General features: G+C 42.6%; 1 protein-coding gene across 1 annotated transcript in view; it reads right to left on the reverse strand.

Moving 5' to 3' along the window:
• LOC137429031 (prolyl 3-hydroxylase 1) overlaps nt 1-17,122 on the reverse strand; it is a 111,728-nt gene extending 94,606 nt beyond the window's left edge. Inside the window, exons 1-3 of the mRNA XM_078780987.1 lie at nt 16,344-17,122; nt 16,069-16,221; nt 11,710-11,899 (exon numbers count right to left, since the gene is read on the reverse strand). Of these exons, the coding sequence (XP_078637113.1) occupies nt 11,710-11,899; nt 16,069-16,221; nt 16,344-16,871 (871 nt within the window). The 5' untranslated portion in view covers nt 16,872-17,122. The remainder of the gene's footprint in view (nt 1-11,709; nt 11,900-16,068; nt 16,222-16,343) is intronic.
• Nucleotides 17,123-18,033: the final 911 nt, after the last annotated feature.

Consider the following 18,033-nt stretch of genomic DNA (forward strand, 5'->3'; position numbering starts at 1 on the left):
TTTTAGATGGGAATAATCTGAGATGGTGGTGAACAGCTGTCTTGAAGACCTCGAGGGAAGGATGAGATTGAAGAGGTTGTGGAAGATGGTTCCACATGTGGGAAAGTGGAGGAACTAATGAGTGGAGGTAAGCACAGTGATTCTGGAATTTGTCAGTTGTTCCCTCCGCGACCAAAGGTGGATGGAGGTTATGTTTTCACCCCTATCTGTCCGTTTGTCCGTTTGTGAACAAAATATCTCAAATTATTGGGAACGGATTCGGACGAAATGATTAGATTTTGGTGAAGATCTGGATTCGGATCCGGCTACTAAAATGTTTTAAGTGATTCTTCACCATTGGGAGATCGGGCCAAAAACGATACAAAGCAGGATATCTCAAAAAGTTGTGGACGGATTTAGACGAAACTTGGTGGACAGGTTGTGTGTCTGACGAGGACGATTCGATTCGATTTTGGTGAAGATCTGAATATGGATTCGGATATGAGAATTATTTAATTTTCTAAGCGATTTTCACCATTTGGAGATAGGGCCAAAAACGATACACAGCGGGATATCTCAAAAAGTTATGGATGGATTTGGACGAAACTTGTTGGACAGGTTGGGAGTTGGACAGTGAAGAATCGATTCAATTTTGGTGAAGATCTGGATACGGATCAAGCTCGTATAATTTTTTAGGTGATCCTTAACCATTGGGTGATATGGCCAACCAGGCGGAGGTGTGTTCTCTACTGAGTGCCGTTCTAGTTGTTGTTGTTGTTGTTGGTGTTGTGTAGCCCCAAACAGTTCTCTCAAACAAGCTCATGGTATGGAGACAGTCGATCGATCTCTCAGGAGCGACCCAGAGATCCCCCACATCCGGGATGGTGTACCCCTGCCTTCAAAAAGTCAGGGCCATGACAGAGTTAGAGAAGAGAAGAGACAAGAGGGGAAGGCCCGGTCCATGGAGACCGATCAGCACTCTAACCGTGACTGTGCTGCTCTGCTGAATCCGGGCAGCAGGGGAATAATAGGAAAGATTGGGCCCGCGCCTGGTGTTTGCTTCGGCTTCGCCGATATTGGATTTTGGCTGTTTCACTAGAAGGGGCCTGGTGGACCTTGTGCGTCTTCGGAATCTGGGTAGGAGCTAAAGGGGGGACAAAGCACATCGATGGCAAGGGGTGCAGGACCAGAAAGGATGCAGAGGAGGACAGAATGACCAGGAGGAGGCAGAAGAGGACAGACCTGTCTGCGATAGCAAAGTGTTAGGCCCATAGAAACAGCTTCATCGTGGGAGATTCCAATGACCTTGAAGGTTTTCACGGCTTAAAGGTGAGTAAGGTATGAGGCAGGGGAAACAGCCCAGAGGGGAGAGAGTTTGAACCCAAGAGTTTGAATGACTGAACTTCCTCAAGAGGATTGTTAAGAAAGTAGATCGGATGGTTTGCCAGACCATCAGTTTGGAGAGAGATAGTGAGTGTGTGGGAGATTTGTCAGGAATGAAAGACGTTTTTTCCAAATGTTTGACCAGCTTGTGATTTTGTCAAGGTCTGAAGAGAGGGAAGAGGCGGCCATAACCTTTGGCCTTGGACATGCCTGTCCATCTGAAAGATGAGGGATGACACGGCAGAGTGAAGTCATCAGCAAATGGTTAAAGAGGATTTTCCAAAGGGATCATTGATGAAGATTAGGAATAGGATGGGGCCTAAAATGCTGCCATGGGGTACTCCAGACTTCACAGGGAGAGGAGATGATAGGATTCCATTGAGAGCCACACGTTGGCTACAAGAGTAGAGGAGGTCAGTAAGCCACGTGTTGAGTTGGCCTTATATGCCATAGGCAGACAGTTTGAAGAGTAAGGCGGGATGCCAGACTGTATCAAAACCACAAGATATGTCCAGCAAGACGGCCCTGATCTCATGTCTGACATTGAGGGCCACCATCCAGTAGCAGCATGTCCAAGGTAGAGTGACCTGGTCTGAATCCAAGTTCATGATCTGAGATGAGGCTGTTGGAGAAAATGAACGATTTCATATCAACTGCGATGATGGAATTCCATGACCTTGCTTACGATTGGAAGTAAACTCATCGGTCTGTTGTTAAACGGATCCGTTTTGCACCTTTTTATGTAATGAAGTGATGTTGGCCGACTTCCAAGTACATGGAAAATGAACTAGGTCACATGATAGGGTGAAAAGCACAGAGAAAGGATGTGTATGACCAGCAGAGAAGGTTTTTAGGACACGCGAGCTGATGCCGTCCAGTCCAGTTGCAGAATTAGAGTTGAGGGTTGCCAAAAACTTTTATGCTTTCTCAGGAGTAAAAGATACAGAGTCCTGGAGCAGTTGCATACGACTGGGAAGGGTGGGTACAAAGAGCAAGGGGTTGGGGACACGAAATATAGAAGAAAACCCAGAATTGAGGCGTTCAACCTTCTCACATGCGGATTTGGGTGTGGTGCCATTTGAAGTGAGGGAAGCGATGGAGGGGCGCATATACCAGAGACAGACTTAAAATGATGCCGTAATATTTTGGAGGAGGGTGACAAATATCGAGATTGGACAGAAGTTGTTTTCTCGCTTTCCTGAGAGTCGATACACTTGTTGCGGGCTTTGTGGAATGATCTGAGGTTTCCTTCGGTTGGATTTGCCTTCTAGGAGGAGAATGTAATTTAGTTTACAACAACTTCCTCACCACAGGATTCAGTGTACCGTTGGGGGTAGGATGCATACGATAACTGAAGACAAGATGGGATGAATCTGTGCATAAGAGAGTGCAGGTTTCTATGGAAGAGTTCCCAGGCTGAAGTAATATCGGGGGCGGTAGATATCGCAGACCAGTCATGAAGTGTGATGGCTGCTTGCACTCCCTGCCAGTTTGCCTGAGTGAACTGCCAGACTTGCCGGCGCTGAGGCTGTTCCCTGTTAATGGCCAGAAATATGTTGACTCTCATGAGCACATGATCAGATGAACCAATTGAAGGAGAGGAGGAGGAGGAGCAGGGGACATTGGCGGGGAGGTTGGTCATAACTGAATCCAGAAGGGAGGGTTTGCCATTGGGAGAAATCTGTGTTGGTAAATTCACAGATTGAGTCAGTCCCATGGAGTCACAGAAGTCCTTTCCACAAGTTCCCTGGCTGGTGATAGCGGTACCCACACCCAGCCAAGTTACATGGTGACAATTGAAATCACCACATATGAGGAAGAGAGAGTTCAGATGGGTGATTAAAAGTTGGTCCATGTTGTCAGAGAGAGAGAGAGAGAGAGAGATGTAGATGGAGTCATCGAGTTGGGAGGACTGTACAACACACAGACAAACAGGAGATGGGAGCGGAGGGGAAGTTGTAGCCAGAGGTACTCCTGGGTTTCAGAAATGTAAGAGCAGTACACAGAGAGTGAGAATTGCAGTTTTTCATGAACAGAGCAACTCCGCCGCAAGGATGAGGTTCAGGTCGTTCAGACAATAGTCAGGGAGACACATTAATGAGTCAGGGACGTCCTGTCGGAGAAAGGATTCTCTTAATCAGATGATGTCCGGTGTCTTGGTAGTAGCCTGGATGGAGATATGTGTCAGATTTGGGTGGAGGCCTCGGATGTTTGAAGTCCACACAGTTAGGGACAGGGGAAGAGGAACTTCTGATAGGAATGTGGAAAGGAGCAAGGAGATGGAGGAAGCTGAGAGGGTATGGGGCTGAGTTGAAGCTAGGGGTGAAATTGACTTATCAGGATTCCCAAACTGGATACACAGCGACTGACTTCATGCATGGGGTGGTAATAATGTTTTCCGTTGAAGGCACAGAGGAGCATGTAGCTGTAGATACAAGAGGAGATGGATTCATTGAAGATTAAGTTTGGGGATATTGAAAAGGAGACGGGATAGGGATTAAGGAGTAACTGTGCAAGACAAATTCAAATGGGCATCCTCCGTCGTGTGAAGTCCTTCCTTGGCACACCTGAGCTCCTCACCACATACAAGGCTTTCATCCGCAGCTCAATGGAATACTGCTCTCCCCTCTGGGCTGGTGCTCCTGCCTCACACCTAGCTCGTCTTCACGCTGTTGAAACCAAAGCGTTCAGAATCATTGGAATCTCCCGCGATGACGCTATCTCCGAGGGCCTTTCACTTACTCACCGCAGGCAGGTTGGTGGTCTTTCCGTCTTCTACTGACTCCTCTCCGGCCTTGCTCCCCCAGCTCTCTCTGTGCTCTGTCCCCCAAATATTGCTGCAGATCGCACAAGATCTGCCTGCAACCCTCTTATGGTTAAACTGCCAAAATCAAGACTCTCTGCTCACCTTCACTCCTTCATTCCCCTTTTCTCCCGCCTCTGGAACAAACTCCCTCACTCTCTTCAATCCCACTCCTCCCTCCAGGTCTTTAAAACGGCTGTTCACCACCATCTCTTATCTTCCGCAATCCAAAACCTTGATCTTTTCTACCCCCGCTAATTTCACCCCAAATCCACTTTTTGAAATACCAACTCCTTTCCTGGAAGTCCTTGGTGTCCTTGTGTTTATACTTCTCCCACCCCCCCCCCCCACCCCTTCCCACGCCGCCTCCCCCCAATCCCTCTCCCTCCCACACATTCCCGATGTCCCTGCTCTCAAATGTTGTGTTTATGTGCTTCCCCTTCTCTCCCCATCTTGTCTACCGCTCCCCTTTTTATAGACTTTGTTTGTTTGTCTGTTTGATTTGTTTGTGTGATAAATGCTAGCTTTCACGAGCCTCGATTATGTATACAAAAAAATTTTTTTTAAAATAAAAATTGAGTTTGGAGTTTCTGGTGTTTTTCATTCGCGTGAAGAAAACTTTTTTGTTTGCATTGTTTTTGGAATGAAGAGGCGAAAAAAAACGAGCTGAGGATTAAGAAGTAACAAAAACTGGGAGAAAAGGAGCGAAAACGAAGCACGTGCATTCAAAAACAGAATATTACTCCTAAAATACATGTACCGGTACGCAATCACCATTGATAACTAAACTACCGACCACTCTACCAGTACTGCCAATATCCATGTAGTCCTATACTCCCAATGCTTCAAGGTACCTATCTCATTCCAGTTCAAACCACCTTTCCCTGGAGACTATTCCATGCATTAATTTCTCTCTGATTGGGGATACGTACCTTAATGTCATCCCAACTTTCCTATTCTTTACTCTAAGGCTGTGCATCGCCCCTGGTACTATCCCTGTGTATTCTTCAGAAGAACTCTGCTGCACTTATTTAGTCTATACCCTTCATGATCTTAAACATCGCCATATCACCTCGTAACCGCCTCCTATATAATGTAAACTTGTAAATAATCACGTCAAAAATGACAGGTTGGACATGTTCATTTGACACTGCAGCCTCATGAGCATGCCAAAGTCTGAAGCCTAGGCCTAGTGTCAGGTGTGCTTATATCTTCTTTATTTATCTATCTATAATTCCAGTAATCTCTGTGTGTATGTTTGTATGTTTGTATGTTTGTATGTCTGTGACCGCTGTTTCTCGACAACCACGGGTCCGATATACTTTAAACTTGCCAAGTATATTGCTGGGGACCCGAGGATGTGCCTTTTCAAGGTTTGAAATTAATCGGACAAGTAGTTACCGAGCTATGGCGATTTAGCCGTTCGCCGTTCGCTTTGGCGTTGCGAATGGACCAAACCATTTCATGTAAATAGAGGGGGGGGGGGGGGGGGGGGTTCTGTGGTCGTTGCGAATGGACCAAACCATTTCATGTAAATAGAGGGGGGGGATTGTCACTGTACTCGCAAGCCGTTCGCCGTTCGCTTTGGCGTTGCGAATGGACCAAACCATTTCATGTAAATAGAGGGGGGGGGGGATTGTCACCGTACTCGCACCCACGTACCCACGTACCCACGTACGGGCATTGCACCCACGTACGGGCATGCCCTAGTTAGACGTAAATTTTATTAGATGTAAATGAACACTTGGTTTACTCTGTGTGCGTTGTACATCACGTGCAGCAAATTTCACCTCCCTGCACCTTGTATTTATTGTTATTTAAAAAACGCTTCTGTCCACCGCCCTTGAGACTCGGTTAGTAAGCCACCGTCTACATTTCCAATAGAAGAGACATAATTAATCTTTATGTAAAATGTTTTTCGAGTTTGTTTTATCCTAAAAATAGACCGCAGTGAACACACATTCGTGTTGAATGATTGGCCTTTAAAACCTACCCTTATGAAGGGGGACAGACATCCACACAAACACACAAACTGACTGTGTTTATATGGTAGATTTCCGCTCTTGATATAATGTACATATCCATGGAGAGGTGAGCAATCCTGCAGCAAGGGCTGCATGGGACTCGGTTCCTGTGTTCTCACCACTCACACTTTTGAGTCGCACATTGATATTATATATATATATATATATATATATATATAAACGAAACTCGACTGGCCCAAAACGGGATGACGCTGAGGACCCGGTCAGTGCGGCACACTTGTAACCAGGTGTGTTTTGAACTTATGTTTGTGCTGGTGCTACCAGTGACTCCCAGGAAAGACTGGGTGGCGACCAGGAATAGGCTGGTGACGCTGGAGAGACAGCATCGGGCGCAGGTGGCCTTGTCAGAGCCGGATGGGTTGTGTGCGTAAGGTGGGTGAGGAGGAGGTACAGCAACGCAGTGCCTTTGAAAAGGGGACACGTAAGACGGCCGGGAGAAACAGCCAGGTAGCAAGCCACAGTGTTGTATGTCCTGGGGTTGTACTTCAGCAGGGAAAGGATGTGAGGAGGAGAGTGAAATGGCCAGGTATGGGAGAAAGGGAAGTATAAAGGTGGGTGTTTGAGTTTTCCACCATGTTTGTTTGGTGCTGTGGATTCTGAATGTGGAGGCGATTTTGTTATTGTAGTCTGCATTCGCACTGGCTGGGGGTGGGGGTATGTACGCATCCAGGTGTAGTTGCTGCATGTGGATGTGTATGTGGTGGTGAGGTGTTTTTAATTTTGTGGTGGTGAGGTTTTTAAAAAATTATGTGTTGGTGAGGTGTTTAGAATTAGTTGGTGATGAGGTGTTTTGAATTACGTGGTGATGAGGTGTTTAGAATTACGTGGTGATGCGGTGTTTTGAATTACGTGGTGGTGAGGTGTTTTGAATTACTTGATGGTGAGGTGTTTTGAATTACTTGATGGTGAGGTGTTTTGAATTACTTGATGGTGAGGTGTTTTGAATTACTTGGCGGTGAGGTGTTTTGAATTACTTGATGGTGAGGTGTTTTGAATTACTTGGTGGTGAGGTGTTTTGAATTACTTGGTGGTGAGGTGTTTTGAATTACTTGGTGGTGAGGTGTTTTGAATTACTTGGTGGTGAGGTGTTTTGAATTACTTGGCGGTGCGGTGTTTTGAATTACTTGGTGGTGAGGTGTTTTGAATTACTTGGTGGTGAGGTGTTTTGAATTACTTGGTGGTGAGGTGTTTTTAATTAGTTGGTGATGAGGTTTTTGAATTACTTGATGGTGAGGTGTTTTGAATTACTTGGTGGTGAGGTGTTTTGAATTACTTGATGGTGAGGTGTTTTGAATTACTTGATGGTGAGGTGTTTTGAATTACTTGATGGTGAGGTGTTTTGAATTACTTGATGGTGAGGTGTTTTGAATTACTTGGTGGTGAGGTGTTTTGAATTACTTGGTGGTGAGGTGTTTTGAATTACGTGGTGGTGAGGTGTTTTGAATTACTTGGTGGTGAGGTGTTTTGAATTACGTGGTGGTGAGGTGTTTTGAATTACTTGATGGTGAGGTGTTTTGAATTACGTGGTGGTGAGGTGTTTTGAATTACTTGATGGTGAGGTGTTTTGAATTACGTGGTGGTGAGGTGTTTTGAATTACTTGGTGGTGAGGTGTTTTGAATTACGTGGTGGTGAGGTGTTATCGTCCCAAACTTCCAATCTGCACCTACCCCTCCCCTATGTATGTGCTGAGGGGTTCTTTCTTGGAAAAAAAACATTCAACCTAAATCTTCAACCTAAATTGCCAATAAAAATGTAATATCACAAACACAACAAATACATTTGTGCAAAATAATTGTTTGTATTATGATTGGAGAAAATCATGACAACACAGCAACTCAGGTACAGTCATTAGCCTCAGCTAAAATAAGCCCGTTCATCTCGCGTGAGCCGACCCAAGCTTGTATATATATTATATATATATATATACTAGCTTGGCTCGGCTCGCTGCGCTCGCCTCACCAAGCGTCGATACTGAGGAACGGGCTTATTTTAGCTGAGGATAATGACTGTACCTGAGTTGCTGTGTTGTCATGATTTTCACCAATCATAATACAAACAATTACTTTCCACAAATAGATTTGTTGTGTTTGTGATATTACATTTTTATAGGCAATTTAGGTTGAAGATTTAGGTTGAATGTTTTTTTTCCAAGAAAGAACCCCTCAGCACATGCATAGGGGAGGGGTAGGTGCAGACTGGAAGTTTGGGACGATTACACCTCACCACCACGTAATTAAAAACACCTCACCACCAAGTAATTCAAAACACCTCACCATCAAGTAATTCAAAACACCTCACCACCAAGTAATTCAAAACACCGCACCACCACGTAATTCAAAACACCGCACCACCACGTAATTCAAAACACCTCACCACCACGTAATTCAAAACACCTCATCACCAAGTAATTCAAAACACCGCACCACCACGTAATTCAAAACACCACACCACCACATAATTCAAAACACCGCACCACCACGTAATTCAAAATACCTCACCACCAAGTAATTCAAAACACCTCACCACCACGTAATTCAAAACACCGCACCACCACGTAATTCAAAATACCTAACCACCACGTAATTGAAAACACCTCACCACCACGTAATTCAAAATACCTCACCACCAAGTAATTCAAAACACCTCACCACCACGTAATTCAAAACACCGCACCACCACGTAATTCAAAATACCTAACCACCACGTAATTGAAAACACCTCACCACCACGTAATTCAAAATACCTCACCACCACGTAATTCAAAACACCTCACCACCACGTAATTCAAAATACCTCACCACCACGTAATTCAAAACACCTCACCGCCACGTAATTCAAAATACCTCACCACCACGTAATTCAAAACACCTCACCACCACGTAATTCAAAACACCTTACCACCACGTAATTCAAAATACCTCACCACCACGTAATTCAAAACACCTCACCACCACGTAATTCAAAACACCTCACCGCCAAGTAATTCAAAACACCGCACCACCACGTAATTCAAAACACCTCACCACCACGTAATTCAAAACACCGCACCACCACGTAATTCAAAACACCGCACCGCCAAGTAATTCAAAACACCACACCACCACGTAATTCAAAACACCTCACCACCACGTAATTCAAAACACCGCACCACCACGTAATTCAAAACACCTCACCACCAAGTAATTCAAAACACCGCACCACCACGTAATTCAAAACACCTCACCACCACGTAATTCAAAACACCGCACCACCACGTAATTCAAAACACCGCACCGCCAAGTAATTCAAAACACCTCACCACCACGTAATTCAAAACACCTCACCGCCAAGTAATTCAAAACACCGCACCACCACGTAATTCAAAACACCTCACCACCACGTAATTCAAAACACCGCACCACCACGTAATTCAAAACACCGCACCGCCGAGTAATTCAAAACACCGCACCACCACGTAATTCAAAACACCTCACCACCACGTAATTCAAAACACCTCACCGCCAAGTAATTCAAAACACCGCACCGCCAAGTAATTCAAAACACTGCACCGCCAAGTAATTCAAAACACCTCACCACCACGTAATTCAAAAGACCTCACCGCCAAGTAATTCAAAACACCTCACCGCCAAGTAATTCAAAACACCGCACCGCCAAGTAATTCAAAACACCGCACCACCACGTAATTCAAAACACCGCACCGCCAAGTAATTCAAAACACCTCACCACCAAGTAATTCAAAACACCGCACCGCCAAGTAATTCAAAACACCGCACCGCCAAGTAATTCAAAACACCGCACCGCCAAGTAATTCAAAACACCTCACCACCAAGTAATTCAAAACACCGCACCGCCAAGTAATTCAAAACACCGCACCGCCAAGTAATTCAAAACACCGCACCACCACATAATTCAAAACACCGCACCGCCAAGTAATTCAAAACACCTCACCACCAAGTAATTCAAAACACCACACCGCCAAGTAATTCAAAACACCGCACCGCCAAGTAATTCAAAACACCGCACCGCCAAGTAATTCAAAACACCTCACCGCCAAGTAATTCAAAACACCGCACCGCCAAGTAATTCAAAACACCGCACCACCACATAATTCAAAACACCTCACCGCCAAGTAATTCAAAACACCGCACCACCACGTAATTCAAAACACCGCACCGCCAAGTAATTCAAAACACCGCACCACCACGTAATTCAAAACACCTCACCACCAAGTAATTCAAAACACCTCACCACCACGTAATTCAAAATACCTCACCACCAAGTAATTCAAAACACCTCACCACCATAAAACACGTAATAAAAACACCTCACCACCACGTAATTCAAAACACCTCACCACCAAGTAATTCAAAACACCTCACCATCAAGTAATTCAAAACACCTCACCACCACGTAATTCAAAACACCTCACCACCACGTAATTCAAAACACCTCACCACCACGTAATTCAAAACACCTCACCACCACGTAATTCAAAACACCTCACCATCAAGTAATTCAAAACACCTCACCACCACGTAATTCAAAACACCTCACCACCAAGTAATTCAAAACACCTCACCACCACGTAATTCAAAACACCTCACCACCACGTAATTCAAAACACCTCACCACCACGTAATTCAAAACACCTCATCACCACGTAATTCAAAACACCTCATCACCAAGTAATTTAAAACACCTCATCACCAACTAATTCTAAACACCTCACCACCACATAATTAAAAACACCTCACCACCACGTAATTATAAATACCTCACCACCAATTAATTCAAAACACCTCACCACCATGTGATTTAAAAACACCTCACCACCACATAATTCAAAATACCTCACCACCACGTGATTCAAAACCACCACAACGTTATTAAAAACACTTCACAACCACGGAAACAAAAGTTTGAGGGAGTCGTTAAGTGACAACACAGACACTGCCCAGATGTGTCGATATATAGATAAATGACTGTACCTGAGTTGCCGTTTTGTCATGGTTTAAACCAATCATAATTCAAACAATTATTTTGCACAAATGTATTTGTAATATACGTGATATCACATTTTATAAACAATTGAAGTTGGAAAAAAAAAAATTCCCCAAAAAATTCCTAAAAAAAAAAAAAAAAATAGGAAAATTTTTCAAAGAGAATACCCTTAGGACATACCGACGGGAGAGATATGTGCATACCAGAAGTTTGGTACGATTTCACAAAAGTTTGAGAAAGTAGTTCAGTGACAACACAGGACAGGACAGACGCTGCACAGATATATATATATAGATATATTATCTTCGAGGCTGTTACCACCTTTGATTGTTCTTGTATAAATTTGGAAACAAAATATCTCCTTTAATAGCATCCCATAATATCTATGATGCATAATATAATGATTATAAATCAAACAGATTTGTCAATTTTCGTCTAATCCTGACAAAAGCAATCGTTATCTACCGAAACTTGTCCAACGAACCTTTGTCTTGTACCTGCAATGCTTTGGTGTAGATCAGATGAGTAGTCCAGGTAGGCGTAGCCCTCAAAGGTACGAGGTCCATCACAAAGGTCTCTGCACTCTCCATCAGCCTCCAGGTACTCTCGGAGTGCCGTCTCCAGGTGGTCAAGGGCACGACTGTAGTTCTCATTCTTGTAATGTTTTGCACCTTTCAGCAGCGATTCCTTCATAATGATTAATGATTAAATTCACAGTTACATTATACTAATCATTCATTCAATGATTCATTCATAGTTACATTATACTAATCATTAATTCAATGATTCATTCACAGTTACATTATACTAATCATTCATTCAATGATTCATTCATAGTTACATTATACCAATCATTCATTCAATGATTCATTCACAGTTACATTATACTAATCATTCATTCAATGATTCATTCACAGTTACATTATACTAATCATTCATTCAATGATTCATTCACAGTTACAATATACTAATCATTCATTCAATGATTCATTCACAGTTACATTATACTAATCATTCATTCAATGATTCATTCATAGTTACATTATACCAATCGTTCATTCAATGATTCATTCACAGTTACATTATACTAATCATTCATTCAATGATTCAATCACAGTTACATTATACTAATCATTCATTCAATGATTCATTCATAGTTACATTATACCAATCATTCATTCAATGATTCATTCACAGTTACATTATACTAATCATTCATTCAATGATTCATTCACAGTTACATTATACTAATCACTCATTCAATGATTTATTCACAGTTACATTATACGAATCATTCATTCAATGATTCATTCACAGTTACATTATACGAATCATTCATTCAATGATTCATTCATAGTTACATTATACCAATCATTCATTCAATGATTCATTCACAGTTACATTATACTAATCATTCATTCAATGATTCATTCACAGTTACATTATACTAATCAATCATTCAATGATTCATTCACAGTTACATTATACTAATCATTCATTCAATGATTCATTCACAGTTACATTATACGAATCATTCATTCAATGATTCATTCACAGTTACATTATACTAATCACTCATTCAATGATTCATTCACAGTTACATTATACGAATCATTCATTCAATGATTCATTCACAGTTACATTATACTAATCATTCATTCAATGATTCATTCACAGTTACATTATACTAATCATTCATTCAATGATTCATTCACAGTTACATTATACCAAACATTCATTCAATGATTCATTCACAGTTACATTATACTAATCATTCATTCAATGATTCATTCACAGTTACATTATACTAATCATTCATTCAATGATTCATTCATAGTTATACTAATTATACTAATCTAATTATTATATTATTATAATCTAAACTAATCTAATCTAAATCTAAATCTAAAAAACTAATCTAAATTATACTAATTATACTAATTATACTAATACTAACTAATTATACTATAATTATAAAGTTCTACTAATTCATAGTTATACTAATTATACTAACATTATACTAATCATAAATTCAATGATTCATTCACAGTTACATTATACTAATCATTCATTCAATGATTCATTCACAGTTACATGATACTAATCATTCATTCAATGATTCATTCACAGTTACATTATACTAATCATTCATTCAATGATTCATTCACAGTTACATTATACTAATCATTCATTCAATGATTCATTCATAGTTACATTATACCAATCGTTCATTCAATGATTCATTCACAGTTACATTATACTAATCATTCATTCAATGATTCATTCACAGTTACATTATACTAATCATTCATTCAATGATTCATTCATAGTTACATTATACCAATCATTCATTCAATGATTCATTCACAGTTACATTATACTAATCATTCATTCAATGATTCATTCATAGTTATACTAATTATACTAATCTAATTATTATATTATTATAATCTAAACTAATCTAATCTAAATCTAAATCTAAAAAACTAACCTAAATTATACTAATTATACTAATACTAACTAATTATACTATAATTATAAAGTTATACTAATTCATAGTTACACTAATTATACTAACATTATACTAATCATAAATTCAATGATTCATTCACAGTTACATTATACTAATCATTCATTCAATGATTCATTCACAGTTACATGATACTAATCATTCATTCAATGATTCATTCACAGTTACATTATACTAATCATTCATTCAATGATTCATTCACAGTTACATGATACTAATCATTCATTCAATGATTCATTCACAGTTACATTATACAAATCATTCATTCAATGATTCATTCACAGTTACATTATACCAATCATTCATTCAATGATTCATTCATAGTTACATTATACCAATCATTCATTCAATGATTCATTCACAGTTACATTATACTAATCATTCATTCAATGATTCATTCACAGTTACATTATACTAATCAATCAATCAATGATTCATTCACAGTTACATTATACTAATCATTCATTCAATGATTCATTCACAGTTACATTATACGAATCATTCATTCAATGATTCATTCATAGTTACATTATACTAATCATTCATTCAATGATTCATTCACAGATACATTATACTAATCAATCATTCAATTATTCATTCACAGTTACATTATACTAATCATTCATTCAATGATTCATTCACAGTTACATTATACTAATCATTCATTCAATGATTCATTCACAGTTACATTATACTAATCATTCATTCAATGATTCCTTCATAGTTCCATGAGACTAATCATTCATTCCATGATTCATTCATAGGTACATTGTATTAATTTATTCATTCAATGATTCATTCATAGTTACATGAGACTAATCATTCATTCAATGATTCATTCATAGTTACATCCACAAATTTAGATTTGTCCTGCTCCAAGAACTCTACTCCTTTTGAAAGATACTCATGTGGGATTTAACTTGCACAAGCTGCAGTGCGAACAGATAAGATAGCCAGCTTAACAAATTCTCTGAAAGATAATGTCTGAAATTCAGCAGACAGACGTTCATTGAGGTATGCTAACCACCGTGGGAAGCAAGGTGAGACCCGACATCTGCAAATTAACAGGTGAAAGCTTTATCCTATTTGTGGTTAGAATGAAACTTTTGGGATTGTCATTACAGACCAATGGTCTATCTGGATGAAACTTTTGGGATTGCTTTTACAGACCAATGGTCTGGATGAAACTTTTGGGATTGCTTTTACAGACCAATGGTCTGGATGAAACTTTTGGGATTGCTATTACAGACCAATGGTCTGGATGAAACTTTTGGGATTGCTATTACAGACCAATGGTCTGGATGAAACCTTTGGGATTGCTATTACAGACCAATGGTCTGGATGAAACTTTTGGGATTGCTATTACAGACCAATGGTCTGGATGAAACTTTTGGGATTGCGATTACAGACCAATGATCTGGATGAAACTTTTGGGATTGCTATTACAGACCAATGGTCTGGATGAAACTTTTGGGATTGCTATTACAGACCAATGGTCTGGATGAAACTTTTGGGATTGCTATTACAGACCAATGGTCTGGATGAAACTTTTGGGATTGCTATTACAGACCAATGGTCTGGATGAAACTTTTGGGATTGCTATTACAGACCAATGGTCTCGATGAAACTTTTGGGATTGTCATTACAGACCAATGGTCTATCTGGATGAAACTTTTGGGATTGCTATTACAGACCAATGGTCGAGATGAAACTTTTGGGATTGCTATGTCAGACAAATGGTCTGGAGGAAACTTTTGGGATTGCTCTTACAGACCAATGGTCTCGATGAAACTTTTGGGATTGCTATTACAGACCAATGGTCTAGATGAAACTTTTGGGATTACTATTACAGACCAATGGTCTAGATGAAACTTTTGGGATTGCCATTACAGACCAATGGTCTGTCAGGTTCGCTTGAAGTAGCTAATTATCCTCAATGGAGCTGTCTTGTCTGGTGTTGATGCCCGACCCAACTGTAAACTGCCATCCTGGTGCTTTCCAGGGAGTGTGTTGCCTATACAAGTTTGACATCCATATAGGAAGGGAGATTAAAGCGGCTGTCCAACATACTAGCATACACTTGTGAAGGTCAAAGATCCTGCAGTTCCTTTGAAAAGGAGTTGGGCATTGTCACGTGACTTACGTCCCAAATTCCTAACCTCACTGAGAGATGTTTCAGCCTCACCCAATGGAGGAGCGACCTTCGCAGCCTTGCAGGACACATTCTCAGCTATCAAAGGGTCGACGATCTAGTTTTGGGCACCACCGATGTTCCCAATAAGGGACCATGAGAAATTACAATTACACAGAATGATGGATGAATCACCATGTGTGGCCTCGACTCGAGGTCCACAAAGAACTCTTCGGGGACTCCAAGCATCCTGCGGTAGTATTCCAGATTCCGCAGCATCTCTGGATGATCCGGGTTTGCGATCATAAACGTGTGAGCACAAGCAGCCGCCTTGTCCAGCTGATTTGTCTGCAACAACAAGGACAACAAGCACAACTGAGATCACAACATCCATGGGTGAGCACAGCATATTGCGGCGGAAGGTAGCTCATGAATTGATGTTCAGGTGGGGATAAATGAAGCCCGAGGACCTGAAAGTAGGAGTGCTGCAGATAATGGTACGGGGTCCTCTTGACGAACTCAGACTTGAGTTCTTCGGAGAGCAGGTGGAGGGACGCTTCGCCCAGGTGGTGCTTCTCGCAGCGAGACAAGCACTCGGCTCGGAGCAGCAAAGCCTCGAAGAAGCGCAGATCGTGAAGCGCGGATTGAGAGGTTTCCTGAGACGAGTTTTGAGAGGTCGAGGACATGGACGACAAGGGGACCTCGCCGGCTTCCCGACACGTCCTGCGGCACGCTAGTCGCGCCCGACGTACGGACCGCACGGACCTCAGGGCGCTCCCCATCAGCTGCACCGTGGCGGTCCAGTCTCCTCGCTCGTACGCGTCCACGGCGTCCGAGTACAGGATGTCCGCGGCCTTCGGGGGCGCACCGGCCTCGTCACGTTCCGTCGGAGACCAGAAACTCTGCTCGGACTCACTCAGCACGCAAGAAGCTCGAAGCAGACACACGACGACGAGCACGGAGCGCATTGTCTGCTCACAGGGTCCGAGATGCACCATGTCGTCGTCGCCCCGGGTAACTTTCCTGCTCTGCAGCTCCTTGTGCGGCCACGATTCGCGCAGCCCCCCCTCCCGGCCCCCCTTGCCACGTCTGCAGATACGGGCGGAGCACTTTCGCGCTTTCAGACGATTCAAACACGTCTAGCCATCCAACTACACCTTCTGCCCACCGCCTCACACATGCTCCTATCCGGCTACAACTTCCCCGCACCGCCTCACATGTGCTCCCATCCGACTACAACTTCCCCCCACCGCCTCACATGTGCTCCCATCCGACTATAACTTCCCCTCACCGCCTCACATGTGCTCCCATCCGACTACAACTTCCCCCCACCGCCTCACATGTGCTCCCATCCGACTATAACTTCCCCCCACCGCCTCACACATGCACCCATCTGACTACACCTTCCCCCCCACCGCCTCACACATGCACCTATCCGACTACACCTTCCCCAGATATTTGTGAGCCCATGTTATCTGGGGGCCCCGAGATATTTGGGAGCCCATGTTATCTGGGGGCCCCGAGATATTTGGGAGCCCATGTTATCTGGGGGCCCCGAGATATTTGGGAGCCCATGTTATCTGGGGGCCCCTAGATATTGGGGGCTTGTGTTATCTGGGGGCCCCGATATATTTCGGAGCACTTGTTATCTGCGGGCCCCAAGATATTTGGGAGCCCATGTTATCTGGGGGCCCCTAGATATTGGGGGCTTGTGTTATCTGGGGGCCCCAAGATATTTGGGAGCCCATGTTATCTGGGGTCCCAGAGATATTTGGGAGCCCATGTTATCTGAAGGCCCCGAGATATTTGGGAGCCCATGTTATCTGGGGGCCCCGAGATATTGGGAGCCCATGTTATCTGGGGGCCCGAGATATTTGGCAGCCCATGTTATCTGGGGGCCCCGAGATATTTGGGAGCCCATGTTATCTGGGGGCCCCGAGATATTTGGGAGCCCATGTTATCTGGGGGCCCCGAGATATTTGGGAGCCCATGTTATCTGGGGGCCCCGAGATACTTGGGATCCCATGTTATCTGGCGGCCCCGTGATATTTGGGAACCCATGTTATCTGGGGGCCCCGAGATATTTGGGAGCCCATGTTATCTGGGGGCCCCGAGATATTTGGGAGCCCATGTTATCTGGGGGCCCCGAGATATATGGGA

Source organism: Myxine glutinosa, chromosome 6 (genome assembly GCF_964187855.1).
Source record: "Myxine glutinosa chromosome 6, kmMyxGlut1.1, whole genome shotgun sequence".
In the NCBI taxonomy this organism is placed as follows: Eukaryota; Metazoa; Chordata; class Myxini; order Myxiniformes; family Myxinidae; genus Myxine; species Myxine glutinosa.